We start from the raw sequence: 21,350 nt of genomic DNA on the forward strand, positions 1-21,350 counted from the left end.
TGAGAGGGTGGGTTTGAGTCAGTGAACGAGAATAACTGAGTCCTAGAGAATGTGTGTGTGTATGTGACAGTGTGTGTGAGAGAGCGTGTGTGTGTGAGAATGTGTGTGTATGTGTGTGTGTATGTGAGAGGGAGCGAGAGTGTGTTTGAGAAAGGGTGGGCGTGAGAGAGTGAGTGAATGTGTTTGTGTGCGAATGTGTGTGAGCGAATATGTGAGAGTGAGTGAGAGAGTGTGTATGTGTTAGAGAGAGAGATCGAGAGAGTGAATGAATGTGAGAGAGTGAGTGAATGTGTTTGTGTGTGTGTGAGTGAGCAAGTATGTGTGAGAGAGAGAGGGTGTGAGTGTGAGAGAGAAAGAGGAATGACCTGGTTTGGTGGCTATCCACACTTTCAGCAACATGGCCTGTGTGAGATTTACATCCAGTGAATTCCTAATACATATTAGAAAGCAGAATTTTAACATATGGACAGGATATTTCTGCAATGTTCTCTGACGAAGTGAATTGCAGCAAGTTCCATTCCCCTATCACTACACTTTCTCCCAGTCCAGCAGCACCTTGATTTTAAGATTGCCTTGTTTTTGGAGTAATTGTAAATTTGATTTTGGATGTGATAAGACTGGTGCCATAAAGGTAAAATCAGACCGTGTTATACTTACTTCACTTAGGACCCAGAACGAAGGGAACCTGGGCAGCATGAATCCTTTCTACCAAATCTACCACCGCATGTATGGCCAGGGACGGGTTGTCTGCTACCCGAACCCCGCATCGGTGTCTAGGTTATTTTCCGTCTCACCGCTTTGGGGAACTCCCCAAAACGGTGGTTCACTGTCAGCGTTCCGAGCCACCGCCCGAGCAAGTTACCGTTCCTTACGATCCGGGTTCGGCCCCACCAGCTATTTGCCTTCCCCTTCCTTGGGATAACTCCCATTCACAGTATGCTAAGCTTCAATGGTGGAGGGCGTATATACCCCACCACTTCACTTCTAATAGAGACCTCCGGTCGTACGAGAATTGGGCTTTCCGCATTGCTAGGAAGCCCGAATGGGTATTCCAAAGCTGGGTAAACTGGGCTGCTGGGGGATCCCTGCTCAACCGATATACTGATTGTGATGCTAGCCTGTATACGGATCAAGGATACTACTTCCTTTTTAATGGCACAGCGACCAATGTTTTGTCACCTCCATTTCGCCGCCAAATCGCTATCGGGACTCTAGTCCCTACCACAGTCCCCTGCCCCTCTGCGTGCGGGCAGTCTCAACAGAATTCTGCAAGAGGGGAATCCTGAGCACATCTAGGGATTGGACCAAGGGCCTGCTTTAGCTCACTCGGCTAAATCGCTGGCTTTTAAAGCAGACCAAGCAGGCCAGCAGCACGGTTCGATTCCCGTACCAGCCTCCCCGGACAGGCGGCGGAATGTGGCGACCAGGGGCTTTTCACAGTAACTTCATTGAAGCCTACTCGTGACAATAAGCGATTTTCATTTCATTTTCATTTTCATTTCATTTCAATACGTTATCATGAAATGATAAAAGGAGGGAATGAGGAATTGAACAAACGAATGTGATACAAAATGGGATAATTAGTTAGGATAATGTAGAGGATACCCGAGTATAGGAGCCGGAACAAAGGAACTGAGCAAAGCATGGCCAGGAAGGGGGGAGGGGCAGTTGCTAGGACGAGAATGCTGAGTGAAAGGGGCCCCCCCAAGGGCTGAAGAATGCGAAGTGAGCCCAGGGCTGAGGAATGTGAAATGAGCCAATCAGGATATATGGCAGGTCAAGAAGTGTATAGGGATGGCCTATGGGAATTTTGCATTCATTACTGTTGCCTTATTTGGTCGTATGTATGTGAAATTTGATGCAACTTGAATGTATCTGTACAGAAATGTTTTGTCTCTTTGTTCACTCGCTGGTTGGCCGATTTCCTTCCCTAAAGGACATTAGTGCACCAGGTGGGTTTTTATGACAATCGACAATGGTTTCATGGTCATCGTTAAGACTTTCAATTCCAAATATTTTATCGAGCTTAAATTCCATCACCTGCCATGGTGGGATTCGAACCCAGGGCCTGGGGCTCTGGATTACTAGTCCAGCGACTGTAGCATTATGCCACAGTATCCCAAACCACTGCCATTTCCATTCTATCTCTGTCATCTCCTCCAGCTCTGCAACCCTCTGAAAGACATCCACTCCTCTCATTCTGGCCTCTTCAGTAGCCCCGATTTTAAACACTGCCCATTGGTGGCTGTACCTTTAGCTGCCTCAGCCCCAAGAACGGGAAGTCCCTCCCAAAACCTCTCTCCCTCCTTTTCGATGCTTGTCAAACCTACCTCCCTGGCACTGAGCCACATCAGGAGATATCAGGTCAATGGCCTCCTCCTGTGCAACAATTCTACAATTTGATGGGGCGTTAATCATTTAGGACTGAGAGAAGGAATTTCTTCACCTGGTGAGATGTGAATCCTTGGAAATTTCTACTCCAGAGAGTTGTTAATGCTCCATCAGACTGTGGTCATGAGGGCGCTCGATAAGATTTTTGGGCACTGAAGGAGTCAAGGGTATTTTTGCAAGTCACGGGGGGGCTGAGTTTGAAAATGGACTGGAGGGGTGGCCGTGTGAGGCAGGATTCAGATCAGTTGTTAAAATTGCTCTGCAGCATGGGACCACAGAACATCAGACAATGTGTAACGGGCGACAGAAGGAGCTCAATATGAGGGGCTGCTGAGTTGATCTAACAAGGCCACTGACTGGCAGTTCATGCAGCTGCACAGTGCTCTATTTGAACAGTCGAATCTGGATATCACAGTGCCGGCTTCTTTCCCAGAACAGGACTGGATTTCCAATACAACGAAATCAGTGCAACTGGGGAATTGTAGCACGGTGTAGCTAAGGAGACCACTCGGCCCCCATTGCACCCAGTAGGGTCATCCAGTTAGTCCCACTCACGTAGTCTGTCCCAATTCTTCCTTCTCAAATATTTATCTAATTGCCTTTCGAATGTTATTATCGAATCTGTCTCCACCACCCTTAAAGGCAGCTTTCCTGGATCAAAACTCAGTGTGGAAATGAAATCTGCATGTCAGCCTTGGACTTTCTGCCGAATATCTATACCATATCATATCTATACCGAATACCATAAAAAGCATCCTATCGGGCTGCATCACAGCCTGGTATGGCAACTGCTCGGCCCAGGACCGCAAGAAACTTCAGAGAGTCGTGAACACCGCCCAGTCCACAGCGCCGGCCCTAGGGTTGCTGGCGCTCCGGGCAAGCTGAACTTCAGCGCCTTCGGGGGGGGGGGCAAGCGGGGCCGAGGCGGGGGCCGGGGCCGAGGGGGGCCGAGGCGGGGGGGGGGGGGGGGAAGCGGGGCCGAGGCGGGGGCCGGGGCCGAGGCTGAGGGGGGGGGGCGGCCGGATTTTTGGGGGGGGGGGCGGATTGGGTGGGGGGGGGCGGCGGATTGGGTGGGGGGGGCGGTCAGGGGGGGGGAGCGGGGGGGGCCGCCCTGGGGGAGGGCGGCCACCGCGCATGCGCTGGTTGGCACCGGCCGAACTGCGCATGCGCGGGACCCGAGTCTCTGGCGCCCCCTAGCACATGGCACCCTGGGCGACTGCCCGAGTTGCCGGTACCTTGGGCCGGCCCTGCCAGTCCATCACACAAACCTGCCTCCCATCCACTGACCCCGTCTACACCTCCCGCTGCCTGGGGAAAGTGGCCAGCATAGTCAAAGACCCCTCCCACCCGGCTTACTCACTTTTTAAAATATTTTAGAGTACCCAATTCATTTTTTCCAATTAAGGGGCAATTTAGCATGTTCAATCCACCTAGCCTGCACATCTTTGGGTTGTGGGGGCGAAACCCACGCAAACATGGGGAGAATGTGCAAACTCCACACGGACAGTGACCCAGAGCCGGGATCGAACCTGGGACCTCGGCGCCGTGAGACTGCAGTGCTACCACTGCACCACCGTGGTGCCCGGCTTACTCACTCTTACAACTTTTTCCATCGGGCAGGAGATACAGAAGTCTGAGAACACGCACGAACAGACTCAAAAACAGCTTCTTCCCCGCCGTTACCAGACTCCTAAATGACCCTCTTATGGACTGACCTCATTAACACTACACCCTGTATGCTTCATCCGATGCCGGTGCTTATGTAGTTACATTGTATATCTTGTGTTGCCCTATTATGTATTTTCTTTTATTCCCTTTTCTTCCCATGTACTTAATAATCTGTTGAGCTGCTCCCAGAAAAATACTTTTCACTGTACCTCGGTACACGTGACAATAAACAAATCCAATCCAATATCTGAAATCTGTATCTAATGGAGACCATTCCTGCTTATTTTGAACACCTCCATTAAGTCTCCCCTTCACGGCAGCACGGTGGCGCAGTGGGTTAGCCCTGCAGCCTCACGGCGCCGAGGTCCCAGGTTCGATCCGGCTCTGGGTCACTGTCCGTGTGGAGTTTGCACATCCGATACAAAATTTTTACACAAAATTTTTTTTTTAAAAGTCTCCCCTTCATCAGCTCTGCTCCCAGGAGAACAATCCCAGTAAAAGATACCGGGAAGTTCCATTTCTTGTTTATTTTATTCTTTCATGGACCGTGGGCGTCGCTGGACGGGCCAGCATTTGCTGCTCATCCCTAGCTGCCCTTGAACGCAGCAGTTTGCTTGGCCAATTCATATGGCATTTCAGAGTCAACCACATTGCTGTGGGTCTGGTGTCACATGTAGGCCAGACAGGGTAAGGACGGCAGATTTCCTTCCCTAAAGGTAGCATGGTGGTTAGCATAAATGCTTCACAGCTCCAGGGTCCCAGGTTCGATTCCCAGCTGGGTCACTGTCTGTGCGGAGTCTGCACGTCCTCCCCGTGTGTGCGTGGGTTTCCTCCGGGTGCTCCGGTTTCCTCCCACAGTCCAAAGATGTGCGGGTTAGGTGGATTGGCCATGCTAAATTGCCCGTAGTGTCCTAAAAAGTAAGGTTAAAGGGGGGGGGTTGTTGGGTTACGGGTATAGGGTGGATACGTGGGTTTGAGTAGGGTGATCATTGCTCGGCACAACATTGAGGGCCGAAGGGCCTGTTCTGTGCTGTACTGTTCTATGTTCTATAAAGGACATTAGTGAACCAGATGGTTTTTTTTAACGACAGTTGACAATAGTTTCATGGTCACCTTGACTGAGACTAGCTTTTAAATTACAGATTTTATTTAGTGAAATCAAATGTCACCAGCTGCCCTGGTGGGATTTGAAACCCAGGCCCCAGGACATTAGGCCAGACCTCTGCATTACCACTACACTACCATCCCCTCGTAATGGGCAGGATTCAATTGTGGCAAGTACTTGAATCCAATCACTGCCTCAGACTGTGTTATACACGGGAGCTAGTTCATTGAGATGTGTTGAAGAGTGAAGCTGCAGAGCTGAGAGTAACTTTGCTGAGGCACCTACCGGTATTCTGTCTTCCACATTGAAGTGGTTGGGGTCTGGTGTCAGCCGGGATGGTGTCCAGATGGGAACGTAGTTGTCCACTTCCAGGCTGGTCAGCGAGTGACCTGACACAGTCAGTGTCTGTTCACCCACATGGCTGGTGTCCTGAGAGCTGCGTGGCGGGCTGTGCTCATCCTCTGGGGAGGAAACATCGAATTGGCCAGGCTGGATGGTGGTACTCGCAGGGCAGAGAACAGGTGAGGTGGTAAGATGCTCAGGCCCTCTTTCGGTCTGCTCAGAATCCATGTTCGCCCTCCTCTCAGTCACGTTGGCAACCAGATGATCGTCTTGCATCAATTGGCCAGCTCCGCTGTGGCGAGACAAAAGACAGTTGCCCAGGGCCCTGGCAGACTCCAGTGAGGGAATGGCAATACCTCTGTCCTCATTCAGGCAGGAACGACGTGAGTCCGATTTGTAGAGAGAGGCATCATCCAAGCTTCGTCTTCTGGTGTCCAGCTGCGAGCCACCCAGCGGTGGACCCAGGCTTGCAGTGTCTGACAACTGTCCATCACTCTGGGTGGATTGTTGCCCATCAGTCTGCTGGGCAACAGTTCCGAAATTTGCTGCAATACCTCTCCTTGGCAGAGGGTCGGACTTCTGACACCCACTAATCCGTGTCAGCATGTGATTTAGAGAGTCAGCGATGGCACTGTATGCCCGCTGCCGGGGCGAAATTCCTCGCAGGCCATGTAAGACCAGGCTATCAAAGCTGGGCTTGCTACCTGGGCAACGGCGCAGGTCCCACGCCCCAACTTTCTCCATGTAGCTCAGGGGTGGCATGGACTGCAGGGTACCCGGAGAGGCCTGGCTGGTGGATGAAGCAGCATTCTGACCGGTGCTGCTCACAGCCTGCTTTCCAAATGAGGGTGCCAGCGGGAACTTGGAGACGCCTGTCACAGGAGCCTGGCTTTCAACGCATCGATTTGCCACTGGCTTTATCTGCCCGAACTGAGCAGGGCCCCTGGCTGATAAATTCAAGGGGACAGCTGGTGTAGACTGGCAGACAGGATTGGCTAAAGAGGTGAGGAATGAGGAATCAGTGAGGTTTGGTGGACACACAGTGGGAGAAAGCTCACTGTCTTTCTGCTCCCGCCTAATGCTATAGTCACATAATTCAGTCCCATCCCCCTGACTGCCTCCACTCCTGGTGGACAGCACCTCGATGATCATACCCTCCTTCCCACAGTGTGAGATGGCAGGCTCAACATTGGCAGTCACCAATCCAGCTGCCGATGTGATACCGTTCACGGAAGTAGCAGGTAAATCAGTCGAAGAGGGTCTTTGACATTCCAAACTTGCTTCAGAGTGAGATCTTGGACTGGTGCCGTTCGCTTGTCGCTCTTGCAATTGGACCACGTTGTCAGAAAACTCTGGTCTCTCCGGGTCCACTGAACTGATATTCCCATTTCCAAGAAGTTTGGGAAAGGTGATCCCTGGGTCAGACAGGGAAGAGTGCTTATGTGGCACACTAGGCTCAGGTGATTGAGGAGAAACCAGAGCCCACCTGGGGTTCGGAGCAGGCTGGTCAGAGATGCTCGGTCCCCACTCCTTTCCAGTGTCTATATTACCCTGTGTGTCCTCTGTCCCAAGCGAGCTGCTCCTCTTGTCAGCATCAAGGGGCATATTTATTTCAGTCGCACTGTCGGAGCTGGATGTAAAGCCAGAGCTGTTGGTCAATCCAAACTCCTCCAGTAACAGTGGAGTGGGCAGCTCCCCCACCAGAGGAAACTCATGGCCAGAAACAGGAAGAGTCTGCACTTTGCCTGAATGAGGGTGGGATCCATCAGTCCTGATACATGGAAGCACGCTGGGAAGCTCCATGAAACGCTGATCACGGATATATTTCTCCGCCTGAGCAAAGTCCTCGTCTTCTGTGGCCTCTGACCACTTTGGGCTGGGAAGCGTCAGGGAATGCTGTGACAGGGAGAAGGTGCTGCTGGTGTCTCCAAGCGGGTGCTGTGACAGGGAGAGGCTGCCTCTCACACGGTCTGGGGAAACTTCGGCAACGACCGGCTGCTGGAAGTTCTTGGCTCGGAAGGCTCTTGTGTATCCCTCGCACGATATTCCAGATAGGTCAGGGGTCCCCCTGAAATATAATTGAACAGAGATTGGTGAGTCTCACGAGAGGGATGGTGGAAGGAGGTGGTGTTGCTTAGTGGAGTTTGATTGAAACAGTTTTCTCTTAGGGACGGTCATTCTGAGGCACAGTACATGACTGGTTTCAGACATGACATGTGGTGAGTACTGTGAGGGATTTAGGTACACCGGATCTGATAATACATTCATACAAACCTAAGAAATAAGGTTAAGCCACCAAAACAGATAGATCTGTTTCTCTCCTGAGACCCAGAATAGCTCTCACGAGGAGAGGGTGCCTTCCCGGGTCTCAAACAGTTAAACAAGATTTCAGTTACTTTCTCGTGGAAGACGTTCAGATACGTCACTCATAACTAAATCGTTACCTCTGTCAGCCGTGGGTCCTTGCCATTTAAGACTTCCTAAATGAGTGTCTAGGATCTGAAACCTTGAGAGTAAGTCTATACAGTTTATTTTCTAATAATAATATTTTTATTACGAGGTATTCTCAACTGATGCATACAGAATTGCAGAGTTAAAAATATAGATTGATTAACAGTTCTTAGTTATCTGTTAAGAATATAAAACCGTTAACAGTCCTTTGTCAGCTGCTAACAAACTAACTTCTCTTAAGAGAATTATATATTTAAAACATAGAAAATCCTAAAGTATCGCATATCAATTTCAAATACATTTCTAAGACGTTTAATAGAAACATACTTACAAAACCGTGATGGTCTTTGTTTGACGAGGCAAGCTGTCAGAACAGACTTTGACTCACACTCCAGCAGGGCAGAGTGAGAAGTACCTTTCTGCTAAAATGCCCTTCTTTTTATACATAAAATCTCCCATTCAGTCAAGGATTTTTCCTGTTATCTTGTCACTTAATGTTGGTTAATTGCCTATGGCCAAATGGCTAGTATTGTTGTGTTACCAACAATATGCGCTTTAACGATCTCAGTGTCTGCTTGAATGTCAGTATATTGGGGCTGGTTTAGCACACTGGGCTAAATCGCTGGCTGTTAAAGGAGACCAAAGGAGGATGTCCCGAAGCGTGGTACATTGGCGAGACCATGCAGACACTGCGACAACGAATGAACGGGCATCGTGCGACTATCAACAGGCAGGACTGTTCCCTTCCAGTTGGGGAACACTTCAGCAGTCAAGGACATTCAGCCTCTGATCTCCGGGTCAGCATTCTACAAGGAGGCCTTCAGGAGACGCGACAACGCAAAATTGCTGAGCAAAAACTTATAGCTAAGTTCCGCACGCATGAATGCGGACTCAACCGGGATCTGTCGCATTACATTCGGCCCCCACCAACAAGCCTGGACTTGCAGAGGCCTACCGACTGAACTGGCTTGGGACAATTCACACCTCTTTAACCTGGAGTTACCTCTCTCTCTGCATCTTTGATGATTTGATTGCCTGCAGGTGCTCGCATTCCGGGGCATCTCTGACTGTGTCTATATAAACATTTCTGGAACAAGCCTTTCCATTCACCTGAAGAAGGAGCCGTGCTCCGAAAGCTCGTGTTTGAAACAAACCTGTTGGACTTTAACCTGGTGTTGTAAGACTTCTTACTGTGCTCACCCCAGTCCAACGCCGGCATCTCCACATCAAAGGAGACCAAGGCAGGCAAGCAGCACGGTTCGATTCCCGTACCAGCCTCCCCGAACAGGCGCCGGAATATAGCGACTAGGGGTTTTTCACAGTAACTTAATTGAAGCCTACGCGTGACAATAAAGCGATTTTCATTTCATATATGGGTGGAGAGAGACCTTAAACAAGGTCAAGTTTCTTAGATATATAGGTGGTCAAATAGACACTTTTCCGAAGGGTGCTATCTTAAGTTTCAAAAGTTATATGGCGAAGGAAGGATTTGTTCTTTTGCTTATCTAAGGATGTTTGTCCCACGGTATAGTTTTTTGGGTATAATTGCAGGAAGGTAATTTAAATAATTTATGGTATTGTCAATTCAAGGATTCTTCTTATCCCATATTTGTCTGGAATATCTTAATGATCCTTGGGGTCAGCTAAAGTTTCATGCAGCAAATGGTGACTTTTAAAAGACATTTTGTTTCACTTTGGATTAAAATACTTGATGCTTTTCCTGGTCCTTATTCTAAACCAAATTCTGTGGCGAGCGTGATCTCCATCACAGTACAGTATGCTGAGGAGAACAGGCAACTTTGGACATACGTTTCCTCAAGCTCTCCGCCACCATACCCATGTGCATTTTTAATTTTTCAACGTGCAACAAGGGGAAGCAACAAACTTGGAGACAAGGAAAAAATAGGAAGCGCTGCACATTGCGTACAACGTTGGCCGAATGTCAGGAAACAGAGTTGTAGGTGAACAGTTGCTTTTTGGACAGGAGGATAGCATACAATGGGGCTTCCATTCCCCATTTCTCGAAATACATTAATGACCTAGACTTGAGCGTGCAGGGCACAATTTCAAAATTTTCAATGAAACGAAGTTGAGAAATGTCAGTAACTGTGAGAAAAATAGTAACAAGAACTGAAGAGGACATAGTCAAACTGTTGGGAGTGTAAATGATTCATTTTAGGAGGCAGAACAACCAGAGACAATACAAAGTAAAAGATGGAACTCTAAAGGGGGTATAAGATAGACAACCTGGGTGTACAAGCGCAAACGTCATTGAAGGCATGGCAGGTCGAAAAAGTGATTTAAAAGGCATTTGAGATCTTAGCCTTTATAAATAGAGGCATTGAGTGCAAAAGTTAGGAAGTGATTACAAATTTGTAATTTATCGATTCATATGTTTTAGGAATATGTTGTAGTTTGGGAATTGAAATATTTAAATGTCAGATAGAAGAAAACTCCTGGTTTGAAAAATTGGTCAAATAAACTGTTAAGATAGTTGCTAAAGGATAGGCATGTTTACTTAAAGAGATCAGAGGGGGGAAGTATGAAAACTGTAAACTCTGGCTGACCTCTTTGTTGAGCCTTGGTGGAGATGAGATGGCTACAGTTAAACAAGGGAATGTCTTAAAATATCAAAGGACAGCTTTGGGAATCGGATATAATTTATAAAAAATTCTATTTTAGACACCCCAAGTGTGCCACACTGCCATGGGGATAGATTGCAGGAAAGATTCTTTTGTGTTTTGAGTTTATATCTGTTTTCTCTCACAGAAATTGTCAGCTTGGGAGCAGCTTTGAAACAGGCAATTTATGTGGAACAGGAACATGTTGGAAACAAGCAGAGAGAGAAAGGGAGAGCGAGAATCTGCCAGGAGCGGCAAAGGAGTTGACGACTAAAATGAGAGGGATATCAGCAATCAGGGATATTTCTGAGTCACGAACCGAGGCCCATGCTCGAATCAAGGTGTCCACAATTGTGAGGTCCCTAATCAAAGTCAGAGGTGTGTTGTCATGTACCTTCAAGAAATGGGTATTTATCAAATAACTGTAGTGGGTGTACCTTTAAGAAATGGGTATTTGTCAGATAGCTGTACTGGTGTCCGAGAGTGGGTGGAGCTGGACTGTCTGTCCTTCACTTTTGTTTTTTGAGCAGGCAGCTACAGTGTGCTTAGTTCTGTTTTGTAGGGCAGCACGGTGGCAGTGGTAGTACTGCAGTCTCGCAGCGCTGGGGTCCCGGGTTCGATCCCGGCTCTGGGTCGCTGTCCGTGTGGAGTTTGCACATTCTCCCCGTGTTTGCGTGGGTTTCCCCCTCACAACCCAAAGAAGTGTAAGGTGGGTGGATTGAACACGCTAAATTGCCCCTTAATTGAAAAAAATGAATTGGGTACTCTTAAAAAAAAAATTTTAATTTTAAAAAAGTTTTCTTTTGGAGAGCTGGATATCTGCAGGAAAAGCAGGCAGCTGTATAAGGATCTCTCTGCAATCTAAAGACTGTCTCCAGATCATTTGGGTGATTTCAAATTGATAACTGCTCTCAGTAGAGAATTTCAACCTGATCTCTGTGTTATGGATGTTGCAAGGAAAGATTAAGGGTTACTTATAGAATATTTTATCTGTGGGGATGATTGGTGTTGATCGTTGTTAAGATGTTTACTGTGGGTTTATAAAGTGTTAACTGGTTTCATAAATAAACATTGTTTTAATTTAAAAGTACTTTAGCTCTCTGTTGCATCACACCTGTAAAGTAGGGCCGTGTACTCCCCATACCACAATCTATTAAAAGTTGTGGGTCAGGTGAACTCCATGATACACTTTGGGGTTCTCTAAACCCTGGCCCATAACAGTGGAAGGAGCCTGAGAAATGCCACATCTTGAGGAAGGAATCCTCAGGAGGACTGAAAATAATCAAACTGAATGCCCGAGAGCTATGGCACATTTTAGTTTCATCCCAGAAGTGAAGGAACTCTAAAAAGTAAAGCACAGGGGAACGCTTGGGATGGAAACAAAAGCAGAATGGGGAGTGACCCACTGAAATTCTTCAGTTAAAGAATAAATGTTTAGGAAATATAGTGTTAAGTTAGTAGTACTTTTTATAAATTCTTGCAACTTTTCCTTGCTTTTTGGATCAGAAATTGGCTAGCTGGAAGAAGACAAAGGGTGGTGGTTGATGGGAAATGTTCAGACTGGAGTCCAGTTACTAGTGGTGTACCACAAGGATCTGTTTTGAGGCCACTGCTGTTTGTCATTTTTATAAATGACCTGGAGGAGGGAGTTGCAGCTGTACAAAACTCTGGTGCGGCCGCATTTGGAGTATTGCGTGCAATTCTGGTCGCCGCATTATAGGAAGGATGTGGAAGCATTGGAAAGGGTGCAGAGGAGATTTACCAGAATGTTGCCTGGTATGGAGGGAAGATCTTATGAGGGAAGGCTGAGGGACTTGAGGCTGTTTTCGTTAGAGAGAAGAAGGTTAAGAGGTGACTTAATTGAGACATACAAGATGATCAGAGGATTAGATAGGGTGGACAGTGAGAGCCTTTTTCCTCGGATGGTGATGTCCAGCACGAGGGGACATAGCTTTAAATTGAGGGGAGATAGATATAGGACAGATGTCAGAGGTAGGTTCTTTACTCAGAGAGTAGTAAGGGCGTGGAATGCCCTGCCTGCAACAGTAGTGGACTCGCCAACACTAAGGGCATTCAAATGGTCATTGGATAGACATATGGACGATAAGGGAATAGTGTAGATGGGCTTTAGAGGGGTTTCACAGGTCGGCGCAACATCGAGGGCCAAAGGGCCTGTACTGCGCTGTAATGTTCTATGTTCTAAAACATGAAACCTTGACGTGCAATTCTTTCAGATAATACCTTGGAATTCAAATCTCCTTTTTTAAATTACTGGTCTCCCTGAGATCACAACACTTTATGAAACACTCGCTCCGTCACAACCAGAGTATCCTGTCCAATTCTGGACGCCACACTTTAGGAAGGATTTGAAGGCTTTAGAGGGGATAGAAATAATTCTGGAATGGTTTCAGGAATCAGGGACATCAGTTACATAGATTGGAGAACTGTGGGTGTTGTCCTTAGAAAAGGGAAGGCTGAAAGGAGATTTGATAGAGATATTCCCAATAGGCAACTGGTGTCATCGGTAGTAGCATACAGAAAGAAGGGCATCAAAGGTGACATGACAAACACATTTTTTACACAAGTATTAGGATCTGGACTGTACTTCCTGAGAATGTGGTGGAAAACAGATTCAACTGCGGCTTTGAAAGGGGAACTGGATAAGCACCTGAAGAGAAAACATTACAGGGCTATGGAGAAAGGTTAGAGATGTGGCTGGAATGAATTAAGGAAGTCTTAACAATGCACTTCGAAATCCATCATATCATCAGTCAGAGTAAACAAAGTTTTATGAAACCAATGTCATGTTTGACAGATTTATTAGAGGTTTTTGAGGATGTAACCAGACAACGGGGACCCTGTAGATGTTGTGCTTCTGGAATTCCAAAAGGCACTGGATATGGTGCTGAACAAATTGTTACAATGTCAAATAAGGGCTCATCGAGTTGGGGATAATTAGCATAGAGACTGGTTAAAGGACAGGAAGCAGGGTATGAATTAATGGACCATTCGCAAGTAAAATGAAATGAAAATCACTTATTGTCACAAATAGGCTTCAAATGAAGTTACTGTGAAAAATCCCTAGTCGCCACATTTCGGCGCCTGTTCGGGGAGGCTGGTATGGGAATTGAACCGTGCTGCTGGCCTGCTTGGTCTGCTTTAAAAGCCAGCTCTTTAGCCCTGTGCTAAACCATGTAACAAGTGAAGTGCTGCAAGGATCAGTGCTGGGGCTTCAACTCCTTACAATCAATATTATTGACTTAGACGAAGACACTGAGAACGTATACAAGTTTGCTGATGATACAAAAGGAGATGGAAATATAAGCGGCTGAAAAGGGCTTCTGCTCTTTCCTAATTTAGACAATATCCTGTTTGCCTTTCTAGGATGGCTTCATATTTCCCGTGGATTCCAATGAGAGTCTGTTCTCAACCATGTAGGAAAGTATGTTGTGAAGAGGGCAAAAGGTGGCGACAAAAAGATACATATAGTTTGAGTGAGCAAAGATCTGGCAAATAGAGTACCAGTTGAGCACCGTTATCCGAAATTCTGAAATCCGATGTGAGGTCATGAGTGGGAAATCCCACAAGGCTTTGGGAAGGTTCCCGGGCGATGTGCAGGTCCCATCCCGCTGCACATACGCAGGTCCCGGGAACAGACCATTTCACCCCCTCTAAAGTTATATTCCGAAATTCAAAAAATTCCCAAATCCGATACATACCCGGCCCCAAGCATGTCGGATAAGGGATGCTCAACCTGTATAAAGATGGAAAATGTCCATTTTGGTAGGAAGCATAAAAAGGGAAGCATATTGTCTGAACAATGAGAGATTTCTGAGCTCTGTGATGCAGAGGGATCTGGGTGACCCAATGCCTAAATCACAAAAAACTATTACGCAGGCACAGCAAATAATTAGGAAAGCTAATAGAACATTATTGTCCATTGTGAGGGGAATTGGGCAAGTATTGGTGGTGTGTATTGTTACTGGACTAATAATCCAGAGACCCAGGGTAATGATCTGGAGCCCAGGTTTGAATTGTTCTTCGGGACACACCTCACGGGAGACAAGTCTCCTGGCCCTGATGGAATGCATCCCAGAGTGCTAAAAGAGTTGGCTAGGGAAACTACAAATGCACTAGTGATAATTTACCAAAATTCCCTAGACTCTGGGGTGGTCCTGGCGGATTAGAAATTAGCAAACGTGACACCACTGTTTAAAAACAGAGGTAGACAGAAAGCGGGTAATTATAGGCCAGTTAGCTTAACTTTGGTAGTAGGGAAGATGCTGGAATCTATTATCAAGGAAGAAATAGCGAGGCATCTGGATGGAAATTGTCCCATTAGCCAGACGCAGCATGGGTTCATAAAGGGCAGGTCATGCCTAACTAATTTAGTGGAACTTTTTTGAGGACATTACCAGTGCAGTAGATAACGGGGAGTCAATGGACGTGGTATACCTTGATTTCCAGAAAGCTTTTGACAAGGTGCCACACAAAAGGTTGCTGCGTAAGATAAAGATGCATGGCGTTAAGGGTAAAGTAGTAGCATGGATAGAGGATTGGTTAATTAATAGAAAGCAAAGGGTGGGGATTAATGGGTGTTTCTCTGGTTGGCAATCAGTAGCTAGTGGTGCCCCTCAGGGATCCGTGTTGGGCCCACAATTGTTCACAATTTACATAGATGATTTGGAGTTGGGGACCAAGTGTAATGTGTCCAAGTTTGCAGACAACACTAAGATGAGTGGTAAAGCAAAAAGTGCAGAGGATACCGGAAGTCTGCAGAGGGATTTGGATAGGTTAAGTGAATGGGCTAGGGTCTGGCAGATGGAATACAATATTGACAAATATTTTTTTTTAATTTAGAATATCCAATTAATTTTTTTCCAATTAAGGGGCAATTTAGCGTGGCCAATCCACCCTTATCTTCAATGTTGACAAATATGAGGTTATCCATTTTGGTAGGAATAACAGCAAACGGGATTATTATTTAAACGATAAAATATTAAAGCATGCTGCTGTGCAGAGAGACCTGGGTGTGCTCGTGCATGAGTCGCAAAAAGTTGGTTTACAGGTGCAAAAGGTGATTAAGAAGGCAAATGGAATTTTGTCCTTCATTGCTAGAGGGATGGAGTTTAAGACTGGGAGGTTATGTTGCAATTGTATAAGGTGTTAGTGAGGCCACACCTGGAGTGTTGTGTTCAGTTTTGGTCTCTTTACCTGAGAAAGGACATACTGGCACTGGAGGATGTGCAGAGGAGATTCACTAGGTTAATCCCAGATCTGAAGGGGTTGGATTACGAGGAGAGGTTGAGTAGACTGGGACTGTACTCATTGGAATTTAGAAGGATGGGGGGGGGGGGGGACTCGTATAGATACATATGTAAAATTATGAAGGGAATAGATAGGTTAGATGCGGGCAGGTTGTTTCCACTGGTGGGTGAAAGCAGAACTAGGGGGCATAGTCTCAAAATAAGGGGAAGTAGATTTAGGACTGAGTTTAGGAGGAACTTCTTCACCCAAAGGGTTGTGAATCTATGGAATTCCCTACCCAGTGAAGCAGTTCAGGCTCTTTCATTAAATGTTTTCAAGATAAAGATAGATAGTTTTTTGAAGAATAAAGGGATTAAGGGTTATGGTGTTCAGGCCGGAAAGTGGAGCTGAGTCCACAAAAGATCAGCCATGATCTCATTGAATGGCGGAGCAGGCTCGAAGGGCCAGATGGCCTACCCCTGCTCCTAGTTCTTATGTCACTCCTGTCTGACCCAGCTATTAGGCCATTACAGAGTCTGATGGCGTCTTTGTCCGTCAATGGGAGGTTAGTTGCATATCAAAAGCATGGCTCTGTTCTTCTGCAAAATGGGAGTGGGCAATCAAACAGCCAAGATGGGCTCATGGCTGGAAACCCTAGCAGAAAACCTTTGTTTGAGGGGCTAGGCGGAGCTTAGAGGGAGGGAGGGAGGGAGGGAGGGAGGGAGGGAGGGAGAGTAAGATAAAGAATCCAGTGTTGAACAGAGAGAGAAGGCTTTGGAAATCGACCGAGAGAGGTCATGAAAGTTGCCACTGAGGCAGGCTTCGGAAAAGGGTTCTGCAAGTATTGCCTTTGTCTGCTGGTATAAGTGAAAGGTGAGTTGCATGTGGTGTAAAGTGCTGTTTGCTGGGAACTAGTGTTAAGAAACTACATGTAATCTGCTATTGTAAGGATTGAAGTTTAAAGGTTTAAATATTGTTTTCTTTTCTTTTCATAAAGTTTGTTTATAAAACAACCATGCCCTATTTCTTATCTTATCACTCCTGGAACAAATCGATCTTTCCGCACTGTCGTAAAACTTAAAACGTTCTTCATGGGGAGCAGGGCGGACGCTCTTGCCTCCCGGATCGCCCGCCATAGAATCCTGCTCGGCTGGCGTTCAGCAGCATCACCCAAAGCTGCAGACTGGCTGTCCGACCTGGCGGAATTTCTCCAAATGGATAAAATCAGACTTGCCACCCGGGGGTCGGAATATGGCTTCCTGAGAACATGGTGGTGGCGGAGGGAGCACAGGAAACGACAATGATCACAACAAACACAGCAGGGCAAAAGATAGTAAGAAAGTACAACAGGAAGGAACGACGGACGGCCAAAGTGGCAAACGCACAGAAACAAAATAAAGAAAACCGACCGGGAGATGCAAGTGACATCAGGGGCACCGCCCACCCAGTTTCGTTTACTTGATTTGGATGTCTTAAAAAAAGACAGGGCAGAAGGGCGGGGGGCGGGAGAGGAAGCCCCCCCACCAATGGCATGTGTAATCAAATGTTCTCTTTGTTGCTTCTCTGTACATACAGGTCCCCTGTTTTTGTTTTTATTCTCCCACCCCTTGGTTATTTTAGTTTTGTAGTGTTTTTCTTATTTCGTTTAGGTTTCTCTGTGTGAAGATCTGTAAATACACCAATAAAAACCCAATAAAAATAGGCTTTAAAAAAAACTTAAAACGTTGCGGCTCTGGTTGAGTCACTTGGCCACTGTTAAGTGCTGACTAGATGTCCTAAACAGGGAGTAGAATGTCTTTCTCTTCAAGGGTAGCGAGTCTCTGGAACTCTCTTCTTCAAAACACAGTGGGAGCAGAATCTTTGAATATTTTCAAGTCAGATAGACAGATTCTTGATAAGTAAGAGGGAGAAAGGTTATCAGGGGTCGGCAGGGATGTGGGATTGAGTTTACTGTCAGATCAGCCTGAGCTTATTGAATGGCAGGACAGGCCTGAAGGACTGAGTGATTCTGATCTGCTGCTTGAACTGAACCAGCTTTCCCCAATCTCACCTGCTTCCTCTCCTCACATCTTGAACCTCTGATCAACTTGCTCCTCAGCAAGGTTAAGAAACAGATTATTTATTTTGATGGATGCAGGGGTACAGAGCGGTCTTACCTCAGAGGGGCAAACTCCACTGGAGAGCGATGAAAGATGGTGTTGGAAAGACTTTCCTCCTCCTGATTCTGCGTGGAGTATGAGGCTAAGAGTGGGAGTGCTGGAGACAACCCACTTGCCTGCAACTCTGCTGGAAGAACAACAATCCCTGTCAGCACACCATACTGAAAGGATTACGCACAGAACATACTGTCCCACATAAAGGTGACAGCAAAAACTGGAACACAAGTTCAAATACGTTCAGGGGCCTTTGTGACCCCAGTTTTCTTTTAATAAGTTTAGAGGATGCAATTATTTTTTTCGAATTAATGGACAATTTAGCGTGGCCAACCCACCTAACCTGCACATAGAACATAGAACAGTACAGCACAGAACAGGGCCTTCGGCCCTCGATGTTGTGCCAAGCAATGATCACCCTACTCAAACCCACGTATCCACCCTATACCCGTAACCCAACAACCCCCCCCCTATTAACCTTACTTTTTAGGACACTACGGGCAATTTATCATGGCCAATCCACCTAACCCGCACATCTTTGGACTGTGGGAGGAAACCGGAGAACCCGGAGGAAACCCACGCACACACGGGGAGGACGTACAGACTCCGCACAGACAGTGACCCAGCCGGGAATCGAATCTGGGACCCTGGAGCTGTGAAGCATTTATGCTAACCACCATGCTACCGTGCTGCCCTCTAATGCTGACGTTCTGATGAAAGGTCACAGACTTGAATAGTTAACTCTGGTTTTTTTCTCTGTCCACAAATGCTGCCACACCCACTCGGTGTTTACCATTTTCTGGTTTACTATCAGGTTTCCAATATTTTGCTTAGGTGTTGTGTTTTATTCAGTGCAAGCATCACCTCCTTGTGCCTCAGTGCCAGTGGAGGTAAGTACGTCTTCTTAAACACCTTATCTACCTGTCCTCGTTTTACCATAGGTCACTCGAGTACTGTTCGCCTCTCACGATCCTACTAGTTACTGTGTATTCTCTTGCTTATTTATCCTCCCTCAATGCATTCTCTCACTTGGCCGGAGAGAATTCCATATTCTGCCCACCTGACCAATCTACTGATATCTTCCTGCAGTTTGCTAGTTTCTTCCCATTAGCCACATGGTCAGTTTTTGTCGCATCTGCAAATTGCTTAATCCTGTCCCTCTGCTGACAAGTTCGGAACATTGATATATTCCCTCAAACAGCAAGGGACCGAGCTCTGCAGAACCTCACTGGAAACAGCCTTCCAATTACCAAACACACATCAACCATTACCTTTTACTTTCTGTCACTCAACCAACTTTGGGTTCAACTTGCCACTTTGCCTGGGATCCCACGTGCTTTTAGCATTTTGACCAGTCTGCCACATAGGACCTGGTCAAAAGCCTTGTTAAAATACATCTCGACAACTCAAAACGTGCAGTCCCCATCGACCCTCGTCGTTACCTCTTCAAAAGATCCAATTATTAGTCAGACACAGCATTCTCTTCACCAATTCAAACTGACTGTCCTTGATTAATTCCCATTTCTAAATGACGATGAATACTGCCCCTCAGAAATTTTTCCAACAATTTGTCTGCCACCAAGGTTAGGCGGAGAGGCTTTTAATTCAATGTTCTATCTTTTACTCTATAACTGTAACACTATATTCTGCAGTCTCTCATTCCTTCCCGATGTATGGTATGCATTGTTTTTACAGCAAGAAACAATACTTTTCACTGTATACTAATACATGTGACAATAATAAATCAAATCAAATTTACTCCCTTTTGAAGCAATATACAATTTTAGCAGGCCGCCAGCCCTCTGGTACACCTGCAGCCAGAGTGGTTTGGAAAATTACTTTCAGAGGATCTATCTTCTCCCTTGCTTCTCTTAACGGCCTGGGATACATTTCATCTGAGCTTGGAGAGTTATTCACTTCCACAGCTTTCTTTCAAACTCCTTAATATTCCCAGTCTCATTGCTGTGATGGAATCTGTGGTTGAAAGACAACTTGGGGAATGACGTGCAACCTGTTGTCTGAAGGACATGACGTGGTGAGTGCTCTGGGGTGGGTGCACTGACCGTGCTTTCAAAGCTTGTACTTTTTGAGTCAGACCCTGACGAGAGTTGAAACTGGTTGAACCCAGCTGAAGACACTGAAACAAAAGAGAAAATGCTGGAAAATCTCAGCAACTCTGGCAGCATCTGTTGGGAGAGAAAAGAGCTAATGTTTCGAGTCCAATGACTCTTTGTCAAAGCTAACAGACAGAAAAAGTGGGAAATATTTATAAATGGAAAGCAGTGAAGGAGTGACTTTCCATTTCTAATATTTGTTTGGTTAGAGGTGATACTGGTGAATCCACGCCACCAAGCTTGAGAAGTGCACCATGTTGGAAGATCGGACTTCTGGATGAGACTCAGTGGCTAAATCCTTAAAGGAGGGCAGCACGGTGGCTCAGTAGGTTAGCACTGCAGTCTCACGGCACTGAGGTCCCAGGTTCGATCCCGGCTCTGGGTCACTGTCCGTGTGGAGTTTGCACATTCTCCCCGTGTTTGCGTGGGTTTCGCCCCCACAACCCAAAGATGTGCAGGGTAGGTGGATTGAACACGCTAAATTGCCCCTTAATTAGAAAAAAAAAATTAATTGGGTACTCTAAATTTAAAAAAAAAAAAAAAAAAAATCCTTAAAGGAAAGAAATTGGCAGGGCGGCATGTGGTGCAGTGGCTAGCACTGGGACAGCAGCTCTGAGGACCCAGGTTCGATCCCGGCTCTGGGTCACTAACCGTGCGGAGTTTGCACATTCTCCCCATGTCTGCGAGGGTTTCACCCCCACAACCCAAAGATGTGCAGGTAGGATGATTTGCCACGCTAAATTGGCCCTTAATTGGCAAAAGAAAAATAATTGGCTACTCTAAATTTATATATTAAAAAAAAGGAAAGAAATTGGAATTCTATCTGAGGAACATCAGAGCTTTGAAGATCTTTGAGGCTACAATTGGTGCCATATATACACAGAGTGACCCATCTCATAAATCTCTGATCTTTGCTGTGTCTGCTATTCAAATATGATTTACAATGTATATTGACCATGAGTGGTCTGTTAATTCAAATTTAGTTGTGGTGGCAGCATGGTGTTGCAGTGGTTAGCACAGCTGCCTCACGGCGCCGAGGTCCCAGGTTCGATCCTGGCCCTGGGTCACTGTCCGTGTGGAGTTTGCACATTCTCCCCGTGCCTGCGTGGGTTTCACCCCCACAACACAAAGATGAGCAAGGGTAGGTGGATTGGCCATGCTAAATTGCCCCTTAATTGGAAAAAATGAATTGGGTACACTAAAAAAAAATGTTAAAGTTTAGTTTGTGGTAACTTTGGTTTGATTGTTAAAGTAAAAG

The 21,350-nt window shown here is 46.4% G+C and overlaps 1 protein-coding gene across 5 annotated transcripts in view; it reads right to left on the minus strand.

The window, feature by feature from the left end:
* Positions 1 to 21,350, minus strand: part of alms1 (ALMS1 centrosome and basal body associated protein) — a 116,199-nt gene that overhangs the window by 79,357 nt on the left and 15,492 nt on the right. For 4 of the 5 annotated variants that reach the window (XM_038793104.1, XM_038793102.1, XM_038793105.1 and 1 more), the window contains 2 exons: positions 17,982 to 18,111; positions 5,450 to 7,574 (listed from right to left, as the gene is read on the minus strand). In XM_038793104.1, the coding sequence (XP_038649032.1) occupies positions 5,450 to 7,574; positions 17,982 to 18,111 (2,255 nt within the window). The remainder of the gene's footprint in view (positions 1 to 5,449; positions 7,575 to 17,981; positions 18,112 to 21,350) is intronic. The other variant, XM_038793103.1, reaches the window with a different exon arrangement.

This window comes from Scyliorhinus canicula, chromosome 3 (assembly GCF_902713615.1).
Source record: "Scyliorhinus canicula chromosome 3, sScyCan1.1, whole genome shotgun sequence".
Classification (NCBI taxonomy): Eukaryota; Metazoa; Chordata; class Chondrichthyes; order Carcharhiniformes; family Scyliorhinidae; genus Scyliorhinus; species Scyliorhinus canicula.